The 20,390-nt window shown below is 36.6% G+C and overlaps 1 protein-coding gene across 2 annotated transcripts in view; it reads left to right on the top strand.

Moving 5' to 3' along the window:
* The window catches only part of LOC100852729 (phosphatidylinositol 4-kinase alpha 1), a 35,046-nt gene that overhangs the window by 11,429 nt on the left and 3,227 nt on the right, over positions 1–20,390 (top strand). The window contains exons 8-23 of one of the 2 annotated variants that reach the window (XM_019218999.2): positions 5,750–5,918; positions 6,133–6,353; positions 8,692–8,850; positions 8,965–9,147; positions 9,568–10,092; positions 10,200–10,559; positions 10,790–11,004; positions 14,538–14,721; positions 14,945–15,081; positions 15,208–15,355; positions 15,776–16,042; positions 16,707–16,799; positions 16,955–17,002; positions 19,526–19,698; positions 19,794–19,989; positions 20,185–20,325. In XM_019218999.2, coding sequence (XP_019074544.1) covers positions 5,750–5,918; positions 6,133–6,353; positions 8,692–8,850; positions 8,965–9,147; positions 9,568–10,092; positions 10,200–10,559; positions 10,790–11,004; positions 14,538–14,721; positions 14,945–15,081; positions 15,208–15,355; positions 15,776–16,042; positions 16,707–16,799; positions 16,955–17,002; positions 19,526–19,698; positions 19,794–19,989; positions 20,185–20,325 — 3,219 coding nt within the window. The remainder of the gene's footprint in view (positions 1–5,749; positions 5,919–6,132; positions 6,354–8,691; positions 8,851–8,964; positions 9,148–9,567; positions 10,093–10,199; positions 10,560–10,789; positions 11,005–14,537; positions 14,722–14,944; positions 15,082–15,207; positions 15,356–15,775; positions 16,043–16,706; positions 16,800–16,954; positions 17,003–19,525; positions 19,699–19,793; positions 19,990–20,184; positions 20,326–20,390) is intronic. The other variant, XM_003631584.4, reaches the window with a different exon arrangement.

Raw genomic sequence — 20,390 nt, forward strand, 5'->3', positions numbered from 1 at the left:
ATGGTTTGGAAGGAAAGGAATAAATTAGCTTTTAGGGGGGGTTCTTTAGCAGTATAGAAACTCAAAAATTCTTTTGTATGTAGCTTGTGGAGTTGAGCTAGATTGTATATTGGAGAGTAGTCCTCTTCACTTATAGGTTTTTTGGAGTGGTTGGCATCCACTTAAGGGCTGGTGAGGTTTTTTGTTTCAATTCTTGCTCTTAGAGGTTTAGGCTACCTTGTATACATCCTGTATGCTTTGTGGTTGTTTGCCTTTTGATAATATACTTCATGTTTATTTATCAAAAAAAAAAAAAAACTGTGTGATGAAGTGTTTGGAATCTACATATGACCATATAGATTTCTTGGATGGGATCTAGAAATTTTGGTTCCTGTCATATATTTTGCTGTTATTATTTTCTTGACATTACTATATAAGATGGTAAATGGTAGTGATTGCACAATCTCTTCTTGATCTTTTTTTTGATAGGCAATAAAAGTTTTATAAAAATTGAAAAAGAAAATAGTACACCACAGCACGCAAGTTGTATACAACAGGCATCAAATGGCAATGCCACAAAAGAGAGAATGCAAAAAACAACTCTCTCTCAACATGATGCCAACCAATCTACAAGATCAAAGGCATTAAACCTTCTTTTATGTAAATCATAACCCAAGCTAAAAGATTACCTAGGATCAAACATTTTAGCTTCAGATCAGACTACACCTTGTTTTCAAACGTTCTTTGATTTCTTTCTTTTTAAGTTGTCCAAAAAATGCATAGAGAAATGGTTCTCCAATATCTTTTTTTGTTTCCTCCCTACAAAGGAGGCATGCCAGCTTAAAAGGGTTTCTCTAATAGTGGAAGGGAGCATTCAAACCACACCAAATAAGGAGAACAACAGCTGCCTTAAAACCCTTGATTTGTTGCAATGAAAGAGAATGTGATCAATTGATTCTCTTTCAATTTTACAAAGAAAACATCTATTCGCCAATAGTTATCTTCTTCTCTAGAGTTGATCCGATGTTCCTTAATTGCCTTCCTAAGCAAAAATGGCTTGGAAAGCAAAATGACCTCCATGGTTCCAAAATAGAATAGAGGTATTTGATATAAAAAACTTTGTTCTTGGAATCCTTCCTAACCACCCTATCGTTTTCTTCTCTCTTCATCAACTTATCTTGCAATCTTGAGAAAACGGTCTGAAGCTCCAATCATTTAAGTGTCTAGGGAAGTATGGATTCCAATGCCCCTTGAGGCCTGACTCAAGTGGTAAAGGGATGGGAAGGGTTTGTGGGAGGTTTTAGGTTTAAGTCCCGATCGAGACAAAAAAATTGCACATTCAAAAAAAAAAGTACGGACTCTAGTAGCCCCTTACGCCTGTCTCATGCCATAAGTCCTCCACATAAGCTTCTTCGGATCAAGCTAAAAGCATACAAGGAGGGAAAGGACACACACAAGGCATCTTGCACCATTATTCTTCCAAAATTTCCCCTTCCTTCTATTACTCACTTCAAAGGAAGCCTTCATACTAAAGAGGTTACATCACTTCCTGATAGCTTTTCATACTACCCATACACATCTCTCAATTTACCAGAATGCTAACCCCCTTATTCTTTCTCATACTTCCCCTCTTTGACCTGTTTCTATAAAACTTCCCCTTTAGAAGCAAATCGCGAACCCTACTTTTCAAGGAGAGCTTGATTAAGAGATGAAAGGTTTCTAATGCATGGTTACCCAACCACCCCCCCGCCCTTTTTTACTTCTATCCATGCAAATAGTTGACCATCTCACTAATGCTTGATCTTTCTAAGGATTACAAATAAGGACATGTAGTCAATAGGTAGATAGGATAATGTCCCTTGAATCTATGTGTCTCTCCCTTTGTGTATTTTTTGGACTATTTGGAAGGAAAGAATTTGAAGATATTTTGAAAATTTCTCTTTGTGGGTTAACATTTACATAGTAGGGGGAGGCTATATGCCTTTGGTAGACTTCATAGACTGGTTCGGTCTTTGTAAAGGGAGGGTGTATTTTCGAGTCCTATCTTTTCTACTTCTTTTGTTGGTGCTCATCATATATGACCCATGTACTTTCATGCACTTTTTTAATACACTTATTTATTAAAAAAAGAAAAAAACCTCTTAGCCACCTCATCGCATATCGATATCGATCTAACAAGAGTGCCCAAGGACAAATCTAAGCAAATGGAAGCTCTTCCATACTACGATTCAACTCCATCACCAAGACACAAAATCTTCCACATTGGCTATTGCCCCAATTGGAGCAATTCACATTTTTCTAGGTTTATTTTTCATTTAAGATGTTTCTTCAAACTGCATAGGCAACCAACTTAAATGGATTGTTTGATTTTGAGAATCCTCACAAAAGACCAATGGATCATTTGCAAACAATAGATGGGGCACCTTTACCGCCTTGTCGCCCTTTGTCTTCACCCTAAAGCTTGACAAATAATCTTCTCCAAAAGATGATTTAGTGCCTCCATTACTAAACATAAATAAATATCGTGAGAGAGGGTCCCCTTATCTCAGAGCCTTAGAGCTTTAAAAAAATGGGAAAGGGTACCGTTTATATCTTTTGTTGGTGAACCCTATATCTCTGCTACTAGAGTCAAAAGAGGGAGAGTTTGCTTGAGAAGAATGTCAATGTCAATTGAAAGAGGGAGAGTGTGCCTATTCCCAGTCAACTACAATTGCAGGTGTACACTAGAAGGAATAAAGAGGCTGAAAATCTTCCTCCTTGTTTAGTCTCATGGACTTTATTTCTTAGATCATATCACTGAGAGTTATTATGCTAATCAAAGTAGGTAGGTGCCACTATTTCCCATATCTCTTTAGTTGTAGAAAAAAATATATAACCTTGATTGAAATTTGGCTCCATTGAGTTGATGAGCCAATACATGACCATTGAGTTCTTTGCATCCTAGGCCTTGAAACTTGGGTCTTATGGGCCAGGTGTCTTCCAAGAGTAGGAAATTTTGTGCAAAAAAGTGGGAGAAAAGGTTTCATAAGAGGTTAGCCATGTAGAAAAGGCAATACATCTCAAAAGGTGGGAGACTTACTCTGATTCAAAGCACCCTTTCTAGTATGTCGATCTACTTCATGTCTCTTTTTTGCATGCCAAGGCTGGTTGGTTTAAGGTTAAACTAGATTTAGAGGGATTTTCTATGGGGTGGTGGGGCACTTGTGCAAAAACCTCACATAGTAAGGTGGAAGATGGTTTGTTTAGGGAAAAGGAAGGGGGGTTTGAGTGTGAGGTGTCTTTTAGTGATAAACAAAGCCCTCCTTTGTAAATGAAGCTAGCGTTTTTCCAATGAAAGAGGGGTGCTTTGGATGCAATTTATTAGCTAGAAGTATGGTGAAGATGAAGGGGGGTGGCGCTCTCGTGAGGTGAGAGATAGGCATGGTATTGGCCTTTGGAAAGCCATGAAGAAAGAGTGAGATCTTTTGAGTGGCAAAATTTCTTTTTCAATGAGTAATGGTCAAAGAGTGAAATTTTGGAAGATAAGTGGTGTGGAGATGAGCCACTTTGTGTTTCCTTCCCCTCCTTATTTGCCATTGTTGTCTCTAAGGATGCGTGGGTGGCGGATCTGTGGAACTCAACAGTCGATGGGGGTGAATGGATTCCTCGCTTCTCTAGGTCATTTAATGATTGGGAGGTGGAAAATGTGGGGCTCTTTTGACTGTTTCTTCAAGCAAAAAGGGTGTTTAGGGATGAGGAAGATAGGGTGATTGGGACAGTTTTAAAGACTAGAAAGTTTTCAGTCAAATCTCTTCATTCTGCTTTGGAGCCCGATGATCCTTTATTGTCCCGTGGAGCATCATTTGGAGTTCTTGTGTGCCACCTAAGGTGGCTTTTTTGCTTGGGAGGCGACTTCGGGGAAAGCCTTAACTTTGGGTCTTATCCAGAGGAGGGGGTTTTCTTAGCAAACGGATGCTTTCTTTGCCACTTAGAAGAAGAAACTGTTGATCCCATTCTTCTCCATTGTGTAAAGACAAGGATTCTTTGGCAGCTGTTGTTTGCTCTCTTTGGGGTGTCTTGGGCTCTCCCATTTTCAGTTAAAGAGACACTTCTTGGGTGGCTTGGGTCTTTTTGAGTAAAAGTCGCAAAAAGCCTTTGAAGGCTGTCGGTTATGTATCTTTTGGACTGTTTGGAAAGAAAGGAACATGCTTGCTTTTGATATTGTGGAATTATTGGTCCAAAGGATGAAATACTCTTTTGTTTGTAATTTATGGTTTTGGACTAGGGCATTTGTAGATGTGGACCCTAATTCTCTTATTAGCTTTATTGATTGGTTAGGTTCCAAATGAGGGCAAGTGATGTTTTTTGTTCTCTCCCTCCCCCACTTGGCTAAGCCTTTTGGCAGCCAGTGTATACTTTCTGTATACTTTGGGATGCTGTTTGGGTGTTTCCTTTTAATACATACTCCTTGTTTTACCTATATAAAAAAAAAAAGAGAGAGAGTAGGAAGTTGTGTTCTTTGAGTTTATGGGAGGTAATCTGAATTGTAGGGTTATCGTTAGGGATTGCAAATTGCCCTATTGAAATATTAGATGTCTTCAGGCATTTGAAAAGAAGACTGCAAAAAAAACAGCAGCGAAAAAATTCCAGAAACCCTAGTTGTGCTCTGATACCATGGAGAAAGCTGAAGAAAGGTTTGGAAAATTTCTTTCTTACTTTCCTGAATGAGTACAACTCTTTAACTAATACAAAATAGTTTGACTGAGTAAAGCTAAATAAGGAAAAATAGTTAGCTGAGCCTAATTACATTCTGATTTCTAGCAGTACATTACAAAAATATCTATAATTAAGTCTCATTTATTGCAGGAATTAACATAATCTTCTTAATAGAATCAACACAATATCCTTAACATATTCCCATTCAAATCTTGAGTCTTGTTTAGAGTATACAAAGATCAATTTCATTATATGATTTCTAGACTATATTTCACTCAATCTCCTTGGTAGTATAATAGTGTCTCAGATAAAGTAGGAAAATCAGTTGGTGAAGTCTTGATATGACCCATCACATGTTTGGTTTGCTGCATTGTTCCGCAAATCCGCATTTGACTGGAAGATGAACTTACATGAGGTATCTCAATGGCTGGGAGCCAAATTCTGACTGATTTTGGATGAAAGATTGCCTTTAAACTGTGTTTTGAAACTGAGATAGATAGGCAATACTTGCTACTGCCATGCAATCCAAGATCAGTTTGTCCCTAGGGCTTTTTGGTCCTAGAATCTCATTTTGAAAGTGGGTACTGTGTTCAAAACTAAGCATTTAAATCTTTGCTTTATTTTAATCAGTGTCTTTTCAGGTATAGATTTAAGTTCTGCATTATAGTTTATCTCTTTGTTTAGTAGTAAAATATTAGGAGTTAAAACATGAGAAAATTTGTAGACCAAATTATCCACTTATTTATTTTATTATTATTTTTATGTCAATAATTTGTGCAAATATATATAGTTTTTGTCGATGTTAAAAATATAAATATATTTTTTGATGCTGGGCAGTTTATGAACATCAATATACCATGCTTCTATGAGTTGTACTTTTTCTGGATCAATTGCCTATGTTTTGGCTAGTCAACTTAGATACACTTTTATGAATGTTGGAATATACTTGCACTTTATTTGACTATTATTTTGTCTACTTAAATTAGTGTTCCATGTCTCTGGTGATTGCATTGACACGGTCCTTCTTGCTAGTGAGTATATTAAAATATTAATTAAATATAGGGTTTCTTTCTAGGTTGTTAGCTCAGTAAAATGGCTTGAAGATGAATTGGAACTTAATGCTCTTCACAATCCTGGAAGTCGTCGAGGGAGTGGCAACGAGAAAGCTGCTGTAGCCCAAAGAGCTGCTCTTTCTGCTGCTTTAGCAGGACGAGTTGAGGTTACTGCAATGAGCACAATTTCAGGTTAAATAGACGACTTCTTATCTTCTCATACATGCCTACAAACTCCTTTTTATTTTTGACAAAAGAGATGCATGTTGGGTGAATTATGTTGTTTTGGGCTTTGCTTGATAAACTTTGTTCTTACCAAGATTTTTTAAATAAATTTTTTTAGTTGATTTGTCACTATACTTATTTTGGTGTCTGAAATATTTCTCTGTTCATTTATCTTCCATAGGCGTCAAGGCTACCTATCTCCTTGCAGTAGCTTTTTTGGAGATTATACGATTCAGCAGCAATGGTGGCATACTTAACGGTGGTGGTGCCAGTTTGAATGCTTCTAGAAGTGCCTTCAGCTGTGTCTTTGAGTACCTCAAAACTCCAAATCTTATGCCAGCTGTCTTCCAGTGTTTGACAGCAATAGTCCACACAGCATTTGAAACAGCAGTATCATGGCTGGTACTTCTTTGCTTTATATAAGGCTTTTTGAGCAGTCCCACTGTTTTGTTTATCATTTCGACGTTTTTTAGCAAATAATTTTCATCCTCCTGGGTTGTAGGTCTGGTACGAATGTATAGTCACAGTTCACATATGAAATTGATCTGGTAGTTATTATCATTATTGTTGTTAGATTATTATTATATTGGTTATCTATGACTTTAAATCATTTAATAAGTCATACAACCATTTCCTACTTTTGCATTTCAATCCTTAGGCACTTATTTGTGTCCTTGTGATTGAAACAGATTTAATTTTGATGTTCATTGCTTTAGTGAGTTGAAATTAATTCAACCTTCTACTTAATGGGACACTCTGTAACTGTGGTGTATTTCTTTTGGAAAGCATGAAGCCTGTGTTCCGAAATCTGGTCTAGCCATTGACGTGTCAAGTAAATGATTTGGTCCACCCTGTTTATTTGCCTTGCTGTTATGATTTCACAAATAGTTTTTGAGTTTATATAGTGATTGGCATCATGTACATTTTTTGCTATTGAGAAAAAAATCAAACAATTGAAATTTAAAAAATGAGTAAAATTATGAAACATAGAATAAAGAAGCTCAAATGGTTGTAACTCGGTCATCTAAAAGAACCAAATAAACGAAACTGTTATGAAAAATCTAAAGACTAGTATGTTTAAAGTTTTGGTATGTGACGAAACAAAAGGAGTTGCTACTGAAAACCTAGAAACTAGAGAATGTTCAAATATCTAAACATGATCGAGATCACTTATTTCAAGTTTATGCTACACATGTGAGAAAACAAAAGAAACAACCTACAACCATAAAGTCAATCTATTTGGAGGGACTTCCTTTGGGGAGGTGGGAATTTAGTCTAATCACACTCCCATTCTGCTAGATGGAAGTGGGGTAACGAGGGGTCCATCTCCTTTTAGATTCGAGCTCATGTGGATGAAAGATGAGGGTTTCAAGGATTTATTGAAATGCTGGTGGGAGGGGTACGAGTTGAGCGGTCGTCAAGTTTCATCTTGGTAGAAAAGTTGAAAGCCTTGAAATTGGATCTGAAAATCTAGAATAGAGAGGTGTTTGGAAAAGTTCAATTCAAAAAGGCTTTGGCTTTGGAATAGTTGGCCCACTGGGATTCTAAGGATAGGTCTTGTACTCTGTCTTTGGAGGAGCTGAGTGCCAGAAATGAAGCTAGAGAGGAGTTTAAAAAATGGGTCCTGCTAGAAGAAATTTCTTGGAGGCAAAAATCAAGGGAAGTGTGGTTGAAGGAAGGGGACAAAAATACTAGATTCTTTCATAACATGGATAATGCCCACTGGAAAAGGAATTCGTTGGCTAGAATCAGGATAAATGGGTCTTGGATCACAGAGGATGCTGATATCAAGAATGGGGTGGTCCAAGCCTTCAAACTGTTGCTCTCTGACTAGGGGGATTGGAGGTCCAGTTTAGATGGGATGCAGTTTGAGAGGTTAGGGGAGCAATAGGCAGCAAGGTTGGAGGAGCCCTTTTCAGAGGAGGAGGTGTTTGAGGCTCTAATGGACCTTAGCGGTGAGAAAGGTCCAGGACCGGATGGCTTTCCAATGGCTTTTTGGCAGCTTTCTTGGGAGTTTGTGAAAGTTGAAGGGTAGACAAATTCTGGATGCTTCTCTTATTGCTAATGAGGCCATCGACTCCATTTTGAAAAAGAACTATTGTGGCATTTTGTGCAAACTTGATATAGAGAAAGCTTATGATCATGTGGCTTAGTAGATTGCATATGTATTGTGCATATCCTTATTTCATCTCTTTTTCCCATAGTTACCAGTTATATAATAACCGCTTCTGCATGAATGAGTAGATTTTTAAATTTTTTGTAGAAATGAATTTTCCTACTCATCAATTTGAATGTTTTGCCAATTGAAGTACTACACACATATAAAGAAAGGTTCTTTTGGCATTAGGCATCTGTTCGGTTTTGTTAGCTGTCTATCTTGTTTTTTGCTGGTGTTTAAATATAAAGGTTTTGTGGGATTCAGATCTTGGGTTTGCATAAAGCAAAGTCACTGTTCCTTGAATGTACCTTCTTCGTAATTTTTGTAGTTTCAATTGATATATATATATTTTTTTATGTTTATGTTGAAAGAATGTTTGTGATCGGGAAGGGCAATTTCTTAGTGCAGGATCTAGTGTTTCATGATTTTTTTTTTTTTGTTTCAGTAAACTCATGCTCTGTTTTCATTTCTAAAATATCGTGAAGAATGTACTTTTTAATTCCAGCATTATGATGGGTTCCTGTTCTTTTAATTATTAGTTTTTTCTATGCAAACATAACTGATCCTTAGAACTGCCTTTAGGAGGATCGAATATCTGATACCGGAAATGAAGCTGAGATCAGAGAATCTACTCTTTCTGCTCATGCCTGTTTTCTCATAAAGAACATGTCTCAAAGGGAGGAACACATTCGAGATATCTCTGTCAACTTGTTGAGTCAACTTAGAGAAAGGTTTCTTCAGGTAAAGTTTATTGCAATACTATTTCATTTATGTCTTCAATTATTTAATTAATTTATTTATTTGTTCTATAAATTGCTAAGTACAGTTGAAGGAAATGAAATTACATGCCTGCAGGTTCTATGGAATTCCTCCTGTCTGGATTCCCTGCTATTTTCAGTTCATGATGAGTCGCCTTCTGCTCTTTTCAATGATCCTGCTTGGGTAGCAACCATACGTTCTTTATATCAAAAGGTTGTTCGAGAGTGGATCATAAATTCACTTTCATATGCTCCATGCACCAGCCAGGGTCTTCTTCAGGTTGGTGACATTTAGCTTTATCCATGGAAGGCATTATTGTATATTCTGGTTATTAACTGGTCTCGTCTTCTCAAGGGTTGGCTGCTTTAATTTTTTTAAATAAAAAAGTAGGTTTCTTATGAAACATCATTTTTTGTTCACTTTTATGCAACCCTTACTCCAGGTTGTTTTCTTAAATTGTGTGTGATATATGTTATTATGAAATAAGGTTCCTTGTGAAATTGAATAAAGATTTCAGTGCCTTATTTTAATGGATGGTCTCACAAAATTTCATTTTTGAAGCTGTTACACCTTTTTAAAGCTTCAGAATAATTTTGGTGTTAGGTATTTTAATATTGGTACTCTTGTTATACATTTTAAGTTTGTTCTTGTGTTGATTGATACCTGTATCTGTGTTTGTTGTTTCCAAATGTACCTCAGGAAAAGCTTTGTAAAGCAAACACATGGCAGAGAGCTCAGCATAAGCCTGATGTGGTCTCTCTTCTATCTGAGATACGGATTGGCACTGGGAAAAATGATAGTTGGATAGGTACACGAACAGCAAATGTTCCTGCAGTTATTGCTGCAGCTGCTGCAGCATCAGGAGCAAACTTTAAATTGATAGACGCCTTCAACTTGGAGGTTCTAAGTACAGGAATAGTCAGTGCAACAGTTAAGTGCAATCACGCTGGAGAAATTGCTGGAATGAGAAGGTTTTACGACAGCATTGATGGATTTCAACCTGGTGCTGCCCCAACAGGCTTTGCTCTTGGCCTTCAAAGGTTGAGATCTGGAGTGTCTCATCAACCACAGCCTGAGAATGAGTCTTTTAATGAAATTTTGCTTAACAAATTTGTGCGTCGACTTCAACAATTTGTTAACATTGCAGAGAAAGGTGGGGAAGTGAATAAGTTGTCATTTCGTGAAATTTGTTCTCAGGCAACTGCATTGCTTCTCTCAAATCTGGTAAGCATACTTCTAATCTTCATGTCTGTATTTTCTCTACACTGAAGAATTAACCATGTTTCTGTAATTTATTATTTCTGAATATGATGGAATGATTTTTTTACCAGGGCTCTGACTCAAAATCGAATCTAGAAGGCTCCTCACAACTTCTACGTCTTCTTTGTTGGTGTCCGGCTTACATTTCCACCCCGGATGCAATGGAAACTGGTGTATTCATTTGGACTTGGTTAGTTTCTGCTGCACCTCAACTGGGATCTCTTGTCCTTGCTGAGCTTGTTGATGCATGGTTGTGGACAATCGACACAAAACGTGGTCTCTTTGCGTCTGAAGCAAGGTATTCGGGACCAACTGCAAAATTAAGGCCTCATCTTTCCCCTGGAGAGCCAGAACAACTGCCAGAAAAGGATCCTGTTGAACAGATAATCGCTCATAGACTCTGGCTTGGGTTCTTGATTGACCGCTTTGAGGTAGGAATTGTTGAATCATTTAGCAAACCACTTATTATGTTCTTTATATGTATAGTTTATTGATGTGAGGATATCCCTTACTTACATCAAATGCATCTTGGAAATTCTTCCCATGATTTTTCAAAGTTGTTCTCTCTTAGTGTCTATGTAGTTATGGATACTCCGTTTTTCCCTTTTGTTTAACATTATTGTTTGGTCCTTTTCTTCTTATTCTCTCTCTGTTTGTATAGGTAGTTAGGCACAATAGTGTTGAACAACTCTTGCTTCTTGGTCGAATGTTACAAGGGACTGCAAAACTACCTTGGAAGTTTTCACGTCATCCTGCAGCTACTGGTACTTTTTTCACTGTCATGCTTCTTGGGCTCAAATTCTGCTCATGCCAGTCTCAGGGCAATCTGCAGAGTTTTAAAACTGGGCTTCAGCTGCTAGAAGATCGGATTTATCGGTGATCATAAACTCATATTACAGTTTCACTTTCTGCTGCTTTAGTGCATATTTTATTTAAGCTTAATTGGTTTTCCATTTGAAATATCCTTCCTAGTATCTTCCAGCACACTGTTACATTTGATTGTGTTGCATTTGTTATTCCTTTATGCTCTGAAACTTTCCATTCTGCTGTTCTTTTTGTGTATTTTTTCTTCTCAACATGTGTGCTTTAACTGGAATGCGTGCTTGATGAATCCTGTGCATGACCTAAAATGCTTAAATGACGATATCTATAGCTGTTAGACTTTAAAATTCAAGTAATCATTAAATTTTTTTTTTGATAGATCAAGTTATCATTAAAATTCAATCATAACTATTAGCACCCAGTAAATTTGCAAAATATATCTTCTTGTAGGGTTATGGGAGGACTCCTAGAGGGAGAGCACCGGGGAAAGGAATCAGCACAACTACTTTGTGGGTCCTCTAGCTGGAGGAGAGCGGGAGATCGTTAATTGATACATGGGCTAGTATGTGCACTTACACCTATCTAGATGTCCATAGCCAAGGGATACTCTGCATTACCTTTGAGCATCAAAATTGGATTGGGATCTTGGCTACGGGTATGGGCCAGGATGTTAGGTTGACTGGATTCTGCCATCAGTGGGTATTCTGGAGTCCAACTTTGATGGTTATTCCATAGTAACCTAGGTTAAAAAGGACAATTTATCAAGGCCTTTTTGAAGTCAACTAGTATGGGGTTATGGAGGCAAAGATCTTGGAATTATGGAAGGTTTGAGAGAGACCATTTCTTCACAAGTCTCAACCTTGTTGGTGAATTGCCTAAACACAGCCTAATTATTAGACAAGTAACATTTTGTATAACCCATTTATTAATCAAGTCTTCATTAATAATCAAATTGAGTTAGATCGTGTATAAGTCTATATGATTAATCTTCTAATATGACATGTTTATGATTTAATTGATCTATTTATTCAAAATCAAATTTTAAATGAGTCAAATATAGGTTGAATAGGTTAAAATTGTAATTAGGTTAATCAACATGATTATTAAGTAAGTCAATTCATGTTGTGCATGTTGACCCAAAAACAACTTGTTTATTAAACAGGTTATGCAGGTTGACACAAATTTGACTCAAACATGATTATACTCAACCCAAACCCATGAAAAAGATGTTGGATTCAAGTCGTGTTGGTTAATCGTGTCAAACTTTACCACCCTTAATCTCAGGTAAGAGAATAGCTATCTAGAATAGTGGGGTTCTCCTTCTTAGATAGTTCTAGGATGGCAAACAAAGATGTTGCCATGTCTGCCAATGGAGGAGTTTTGTCCTTTCTTTCGCTTTGTTGTCTAACCAAGAATTGGTTGACCTCTCTTCTTTGTTTCCTTTTCTTTTGGCAATCTACTTGTCGCCATCGTACCTGACATCACATCTTACCATGACCTCAGAGCTTAGTTATTGACCCACCTAGGTTTATTTTGTAGTTGTTTCTTCTTTCAGGCCTTGAATAAAACTGAGGTGCTGGTTCTCTCTTTCACAGGTCAATTTCATGTGGAGTTTCAATGAGGTTAGGGCTTTTGCTTGACTTTTGGCTAACAGGAAGGTTAATATCAATTTTATGGTGCAGCTGAGGTCCTATAATAAAACTTAGGCTCATTGTGGCTTTTGTTTGGATGGTTTAAGTATAGTTGGTCATCTTTTCTTGTGCTGTCCAGTAGCATTGTACTTATGGCATAAATTGTTCAGATTTGTGAGGTTGTCTTAGGTTCCCTTTAGAGGAGTAGCAGATATTTTGGCAATTAATTTCTGCAGGCTTGGTGGCTATGCTAGAAGCGGGCTGTTGTGGTGGGTGGCAATACTCCCACCTTGGGTGCTATGGCTTGAGAGGAATGGCAAAATTTTTAAGGCAATTTTATGTCTTTGGAGGCTTTTTTGCTGCACTACATATCGCTTTTCCTTCTTATTGCTGTTATCTTTGTGGATCCACCTAGCTTGAGCCTCAGGGTTCTATGCCTGAATGATCTTTCCTCATATGATATTTGAATTTTTAAGGGCCAAGCTTCTTCTGCCAGACCCAAGCAATGATAGTTGTTGGTGTTGTCTTTTTTTTATTTTTTTATTTATGAGAAAGCAATGATGAGATATATATTGATGAAAAGAGGTATACACCAAGGTTCATGGGTTTTATACCGAGAGAAATCAAACAGGTGTAGCCTGAAAAGAGGGAAAATAAAATTTCTGCCCATCAGAAAAAAAAAAAAGGAGGAAATTACAATTTTTCTATCCGGAGTTGTTTAGGTCCTTTTTTCAGTTAGGGAGACCCACTTAAGTTGGCACAACCTCATGGGAAGAAAGTGTAAGAAGGTTTGGAGAGTTGCCCCATTGTGTATTTTTTGGACACTATGGAAAGAAAGAAATTGGAGACCCTTTGAAAATGCTGAGCTATCGACTCAATCATTGAAGAGCTGCTTTGTTAAAAGTTTGTCTTTATGGGTTAGCATGTACATGGCAGAAAGATTGGTGCCTTAAATCAATTTTGTAGTTTGTGTGAATCTAGTTGTTGAATATCCTGTTTGCCTCAAATCAAACAAGAGACCAAGGCCTTGTCCAAGGCTTCCTGCAAGCCTTGCTAAACTGCCCATTTGTCCTCCTCGATCTTAAACCCATGCCTCTCTGAGAAAACAAAGATGATGCAAATACTGTCAGCTTTCACAATCCCTTGAATTCTCTGAGTAACAGCCCCCCAACTTAATTTTAATATTGCCTTCTGTCAGGGAAATTCAGTTGGAAAGTCTCTCCTCTTATCTACAGGTAACAAATGGGATGACCATTCGGCTATAACAATGCTCAAAGGAAGATTCTGAAATTCTTTGGACTCTGAAGGGTAGTATTCTGTACTGCTGAATTCCTATCCTAAAACATCCTACAATTTTACTCCCTCCAAAGATTACATATTGGTCCACAATACCCATCTCCTATCCCCAAGATGATGTAATAATCTCCAATATATAACACATCTTCCACGGGAACCACTACTGCTCTCCTTCCAGGCTAAACAAGTTCTGCCAAAGCTATAAGTGGCTGTGTTGGAGGGTTCTTATCTATTTCTTCAACCTTCTCTCAAAACTTTCTGATTTTGACTTTTTTTTTCCCACATTGGCAATAATTCTTCAATGTAAGAATATTATGTTATTGTCAATCTTTTTCCATTTCCTAGAAACTTAAATATTAAATGTGATTATTGACAACCCTATCCCCATCATTTTAGAATTTAGATTCTGACTGTCTTTCTGCCTATAAGATGTATTACATGATTTAAAGTAGAAATTAATACCTGTGGTCGATCTTGATTTATTTATTTATTGATAGCACTGGCATAAATTTTTGGAGCTTAGTGTGATACAACTACTTTTTCGTCTGTTTTCACACTAGTTTGTACGGTGTTGTATTAAGCTCGCAGTTGCTTGTCAGCTTATTATTTTTTTTCCTTTTACCTCCAGGAGTTGAATATTTTACTTCATGCATTTGACAGGGCTTCTTTGGGCTGGTTTGCTTATGAACCTGAATGGTATGACATGAACAACATAAATTTTGCCCAGAGTGAGGCTCAATCTGTTTCTATATTTGTTCATTATCTTTCAAATGAACGGGTGGATACTGTTCAACCAGAGTCAAAAAAGGGTGTGCGTGAAAATGGGAGCTCTTTGGGTGATGTGGTAAGATGATTATATTTGCAGTGCATGGTACTAGAGCCTGTAAGGTTTTGAGATTGATTCTTCTACCTAAAAAAGTACATGTGCTTCTCTGGTTACAAACCTTTTTTCTTCTTTTGTTAACTGTTATTGTAGGATTTGTGTATGCTATTTTTTTTCCCTTCTTTGTGTCAATTGTTATCAATTTGTATATGCTATTTGCTCATCAACTTGGATAAATATGCAGAAGGATCAATATCACCCTGTTTGGGGACAGATGGAGAACTATGCTGCTGGAAGAGAAAAACGTAAGCAGTTGCTTTTGATGCTATGCCAGCATGAAGCTGATAGACTTCACGTTTGGGCACAACCCACCAACTCAAGGTAACTTATACAAACTTTTGATTCTGTTCACCATGCTTATTACTGTTCTATTAATCTTTTTTGTTAAACTGGTGATTCCATGCTTATGTTTATTGTCTGCTGTTGTATTTATTTCTTTTGGGAAAGTTCATCTTCTCGGCTAAAAATTAGCTCAGAGAAATGGATTGAGTTTGCCAGAACTGCCTTTTCTGTTGATCCACGGATAGCTTTATCCTTGGCCTCAAGGTTCCCAACAGTTCCTTCCTTGAAGGCTGAAGTGACTCAGCTGGTTCAGGTGTGTGGTCTTCTCATCCATCCCATTCTAGCACTATTGACTACCCTCACTTTAATTTGCCCTTTTTCTTTTCTGGTTTGTTAATGTTGTTTTTGTTTTTCATATTCCACACACACACATATAAAGTATCAAGGGTGGCAAATGGGTCCATCTAATAATAACCATCTAATCCTGCCTGGTGATTCAAGGGTTTGAGGTTTAGTTTAGTTTAGTTTAGTTTAGTTTAATGTTTTTTTCTTTGTTCTCTCTCTTCTTTTTTTTTTTTTAATACGCATTTGAAGGTTGATTCACTTCAATAAGTCACTATGTAACTAATGTTGTTCTTAATTTTATTGCGATGCATTTAAATGCCATTAGTTCATATTTCTAGTCTTTTATTTCTCCTCTTTTATGGGGTTATGTTTTTTGTTCTTCTTGTAGTTGCACATAATGGAGCTCCGCTGCATGCCAGAAGCATTGCCATATTTTGTCACCCCAAAAGCAGTTGATGAAAATTCAACACTCTTGCAACAATTGCCACATTGGGCAGCTTGTTCAATTACGCAGGCTCTTGAGTTCCTTACTCCTGCATATAAGGGACACCCACGTGTTATGGCTTATGTTCTTAGGGTTTTGGAATCATATCCTCCTAATCGAGTTACTTTTTTCATGCCCCAGCTGGTTCAGGCTTTACGCTATGATGAAGGGGTGAGTTATCTCTTGGAGATGTTGATTTATTGTGTCTAATTTGAACTTCATTATCATGATTCAGAGCTGCAATTTAGATAGGTTCAACCTGTCAATCCTAACTCCTAACTCCTAACCCAGCCTCTCCTGACACAGAGTATTTAGGTTGGGTGTGTATTGAAAAGCCTGGTGTCAGTTTATGTTAGGCTTTTTTGGTTGGGCTGTTGAGCAACCAACAATATGCTATCCTGACATACATTTATATGTTACTTCATTTCCATTGAAGGTTACTATATTCACTAACATATGACTTTTATATGAATTACATCAAAAGAGATAGTATAGTTGTTTCTCTCTCTCTCTCTCTCTTAAAGAAAGAAAAGATGAAAGAGAACTAAGTGGGCAAAGTAAAAAACATTTAGAAAAAAGAAAAGATGAAAGAGAGTTTAATTGATGAAGTAAAAAACATTTAGTGGAAATGATAAACTTTCAGATGATAGTTCACTTATTTTATTTTGTTTTCATAGCCAACCAAATTCTACCCATCTGGACGGGGATTGATTTTTTAAGCACAAGTTGTGTTGAGCTTTGTGCAGGGTGGTTAAATCTAAGGTCTAAGGTTGGATTGATTGCCTGTCTGACTTGAGTAACCCTAAATTTATTTTGCATCCTGACATTTGTTTAGCAAATGCTTTCTCAGAGGTTGGTTGAAGGATATTTGCTTAGAGCTGCTCAAAGGAGTGATATATTTGCTCATATTCTGATATGGCATCTACAGGTAGGAAATTCGCATGTTTATTTAACTGAAAAAATAGCCATGCTTTAGAAGTTTTCTGGTTAAACTGGAAGTATATCTGTAATTCCGTATGCTTTGAATATGTGATATCAGATATGTGCTACCTTCTATGATATCTATGAGTTTATGAATGGCAGGGTGAGCAATATGGTCCAGAATTGGGAAAAGATGCAGCCTCTGCAAAGGTATGTTCATCTCGACTTGTTTCTTTTTCTCAAGCCAAGTAGCACTTGATCTAGGTAGAATGCGAGATCTTTGATTCTCAACCGACACAAGGTTTTATGGTTTTATTACATCCTCAGTAATCTAATTTATGAGTAGCCGCTTCTTTGGCACTCCCTCCTACAGTTGTTTGGTTTTGTTTGACTATTAATTTGTATAGGTACATATTCAGAAATCAAATGAAAAGGTTACTTTGTAGGAATATATATAACACAGTTAGCAATTGTCCCTTATCCTGTTTGATTTGGAAAACTATTGCAGTATGCAACACATTTCCTATGATCACTGCTCTGTGTGTTTGTAATCTATTTAGATAATATTATTTGCTAATGCACAGTGGTTTAGCCTGTCAGGAATTTGTTATATGTTTCAAATTTCTTCATTGCCTTACATCTTATATGATGTCAATTTTTTTAGATAAATAGCTTCCTTTTTTTGACGAGAACAAATCCATTGTATTAAGTGCCTAACAAAAGAGTGCAATGAAGTATACACAATGTCTTCAAAGGCACCACAAGGCCACACCAAATGGAGGGGTACTCGAAAAACAACCCCAATCCACTACATTGAGCTCAGCTATTCCATAAAGTCCAACATGGACACACCAACTCCTGAGTACACTCTAGCCCATTCAAAAAATTTATACATAAATGATTGTTTGAGTGTTTCATCTACTTTTTCAGTGTTCTCAAACGCTCATTTGTTTCTTTCCATATGGTCAAAAATAGACCGAAGGGAGCAACTTTTCAAGCTTTCTTTCTCTTGCTCCCTACAAAAGATCCATGCCAACTCAGGAGCGCCTTCTTTTCTGAGGAGTGCATTACCCACTCTATTCCAAATAGGGGCGAAAATCAGCTGTCACAAGATTATTGTTTTCGAGCAGTGAAGCAGGATATGGTCAAACTTTCTTCTTCTTCCTTGCACATATAGCATTTATTCAGCATCATACACCCCCCTCCTTTTAAGTTGGTCCAACGTCAGCATCTTAACCCAAGTGGCTTCCTAAGTTAAAAAAAACTGTCATTGAGCCAAAGAACTCTAAACAATGCTGTAAGGGAAGGTCTCTGTCCTAATGGACAAAGAGGAACAAACTGATTTAACTGAAAAAAGGCCACACTTCAAGATCCACCATACCATTTTATCCTCAATGTCCCTATCAATGGACTGGATCAAAATATTAAAAATTGGCAAAATCTTGGTGGTTGGCGGAAACTTAAAAAAAAAAAAAAAAAGAGGTTCAATAGAATAAAAGTTTATCAAAACTCACAAAATGTTAAGAAATACTTTTTAAAAAAATGATAAAATAAGCAATAATACATACATACATACATACATACATACATATATATAAATTAAATCTATTTTATTAAAAAAGAATAATATATAAGATAAAATTTATTGCATTGAATAATAATACACCATATTTGAAAATGCATGATCTATTTTCCTGCTTTAGATGTAAATATGTAATTAATGATATAAAAAATGATAATATTTATGATAATTTTTGTTAAAAAAATATTTTTAATTTTATTTATAAATTTAATTTTCTTTCATGTTTAATTTTTTTTTATAAAAGATATAAAAATGCATAAAGTAAATAAAACTAATATATTATTAAAATTTAATTTATAATATTGTATATATATATATATAGATAGATAGATAGATATTGTGGAGGAAACCAAGATCAAACCCATTTTGCCCCTTGTCTTTCATTTCTTTCCTTTTTCTTTTTTTTTCTCTTAAGGTTTCATTTTTACAGAATCATATCTTCTCTATCTCCCCTGTTTTCTGTTTCTGCTCCAAATTGAAGCTTTATCCACCGAGGTTGCACAGTTTCTCTCTTCTAAGCTCAAAAACTGACTCACCGAGGGCACAATTGAGATCAGTGGCTGTTGCAGAGACGCCTGGTTTTGGTATTAGTTTAGTGTTTTTTTTTTTTTTGCCTTTTGTGTTCTTGTTTATGTTCTGTTTGGTTTCTGGGAAATCCCAACAGAAGAAATGAATACTTGGAATTTTATGGAGGGTCTGGGGGTGAAATGTATCCCGTTGATGTGCGATGTGTTGTCAATTTTGGCCAACACAGGGGGATAAAATCCTGAAATATCCAAAAAAATAATGAAATATCATGAAAATTGGTCAAAAAATAATAAAAAAATCACTGGAAAATTGCTGAATTTCTGTTGGACTGACTTTTCCTCCCATTTTTTCTTTCGGGGACGACTGATAACTGATATATCTGTCAATATATTGGAGAATTTCGCTGATATTTTATTCTTGCTTCTATGGTATCAATTCTAACACCAGGATACACTGTAGTTACATATGTAAAGTTAGCAGCTAAAAAATGTTCAAGAATTTTTCATCTCTAAAATTCATGAATTTGTGGATGAATAATGAAGTTTCTATTTGATTTACCCTGTATTTCTAAAAAGTGTATCATTCCTTGCTCAATTACTTAGATTTATTCTCTATTGTTTCAGAATAGTTCATTTCAAGCGTTATTGCCAGTTGTTAGGCAGCGAATTGTTGATGGTTTCACCCCCAAAGCCCTTGATTTGTATAATAGAGAATTTCGTTTCTTTGACCAAGTCACATCTATTTCTGGTGTACTTCTGCCACTTCCGAAGGAAGAACGACCAGCTGGTATCAGGAGGTATTATTCTATATTGGGAATTCATAAGCCAGTTGTTTGTGTCTGTGTATGGTATTAGCAGTTGAGGTTGGTGCTTTTTTAAATGGTCGCAACAGGGAATTGAAGAAAATTCAAATGGAAGGAGAAGACCTTTATCTACCTACTGCTACTACTAAACTTGTCAAGGGTATTCAGGTGGATAGTGGGATAACTTTACAGTCAGCAGCAAAAGTTCCAATTATGATTACATTTAATGTGGTTGATCGGGAAGGGAATCATAATGATATAAAGCCCCAAGCTTGCATTTTCAAAGTAAGCCTATTTACCTTTTTTCACCCTTTTCTGTGTGCATCAAATCCTTTTTGTTAGAATCAACTTAGCAATTGTGATTTGAAGAGAGCTGGCCCTATGTGAATTTATTCAGTCCTATGTTCCTGATGTGATAACTCTCCTTTACTTTTGCTTCTGAAATATTGCACATGGCTTGACTGAGCTCCTCCATTGCAGGTAGGAGATGATTGTCGGCAAGATGTGCTTGCTCTACAAGTGATTTCTCTTCTTCGAGACATATTTGAAGCAGTTGGACTTAATCTCTATGTGTTTCCTTATGGAGTTCTCCCAACTGGCCCAGGGAGAGGGATAATTGAGGTGAGATTGTATATGCTACGTTACTAAAATTTCATTAAGGAATGTGTGTGTGTGAGAGAGAGAAC

The sequence above is a fragment of the Vitis vinifera genome, chromosome 3, assembly GCF_030704535.1.
Source record: "Vitis vinifera cultivar Pinot Noir 40024 chromosome 3, ASM3070453v1".
Taxonomy (NCBI): Eukaryota; Viridiplantae; Streptophyta; class Magnoliopsida; order Vitales; family Vitaceae; genus Vitis; species Vitis vinifera.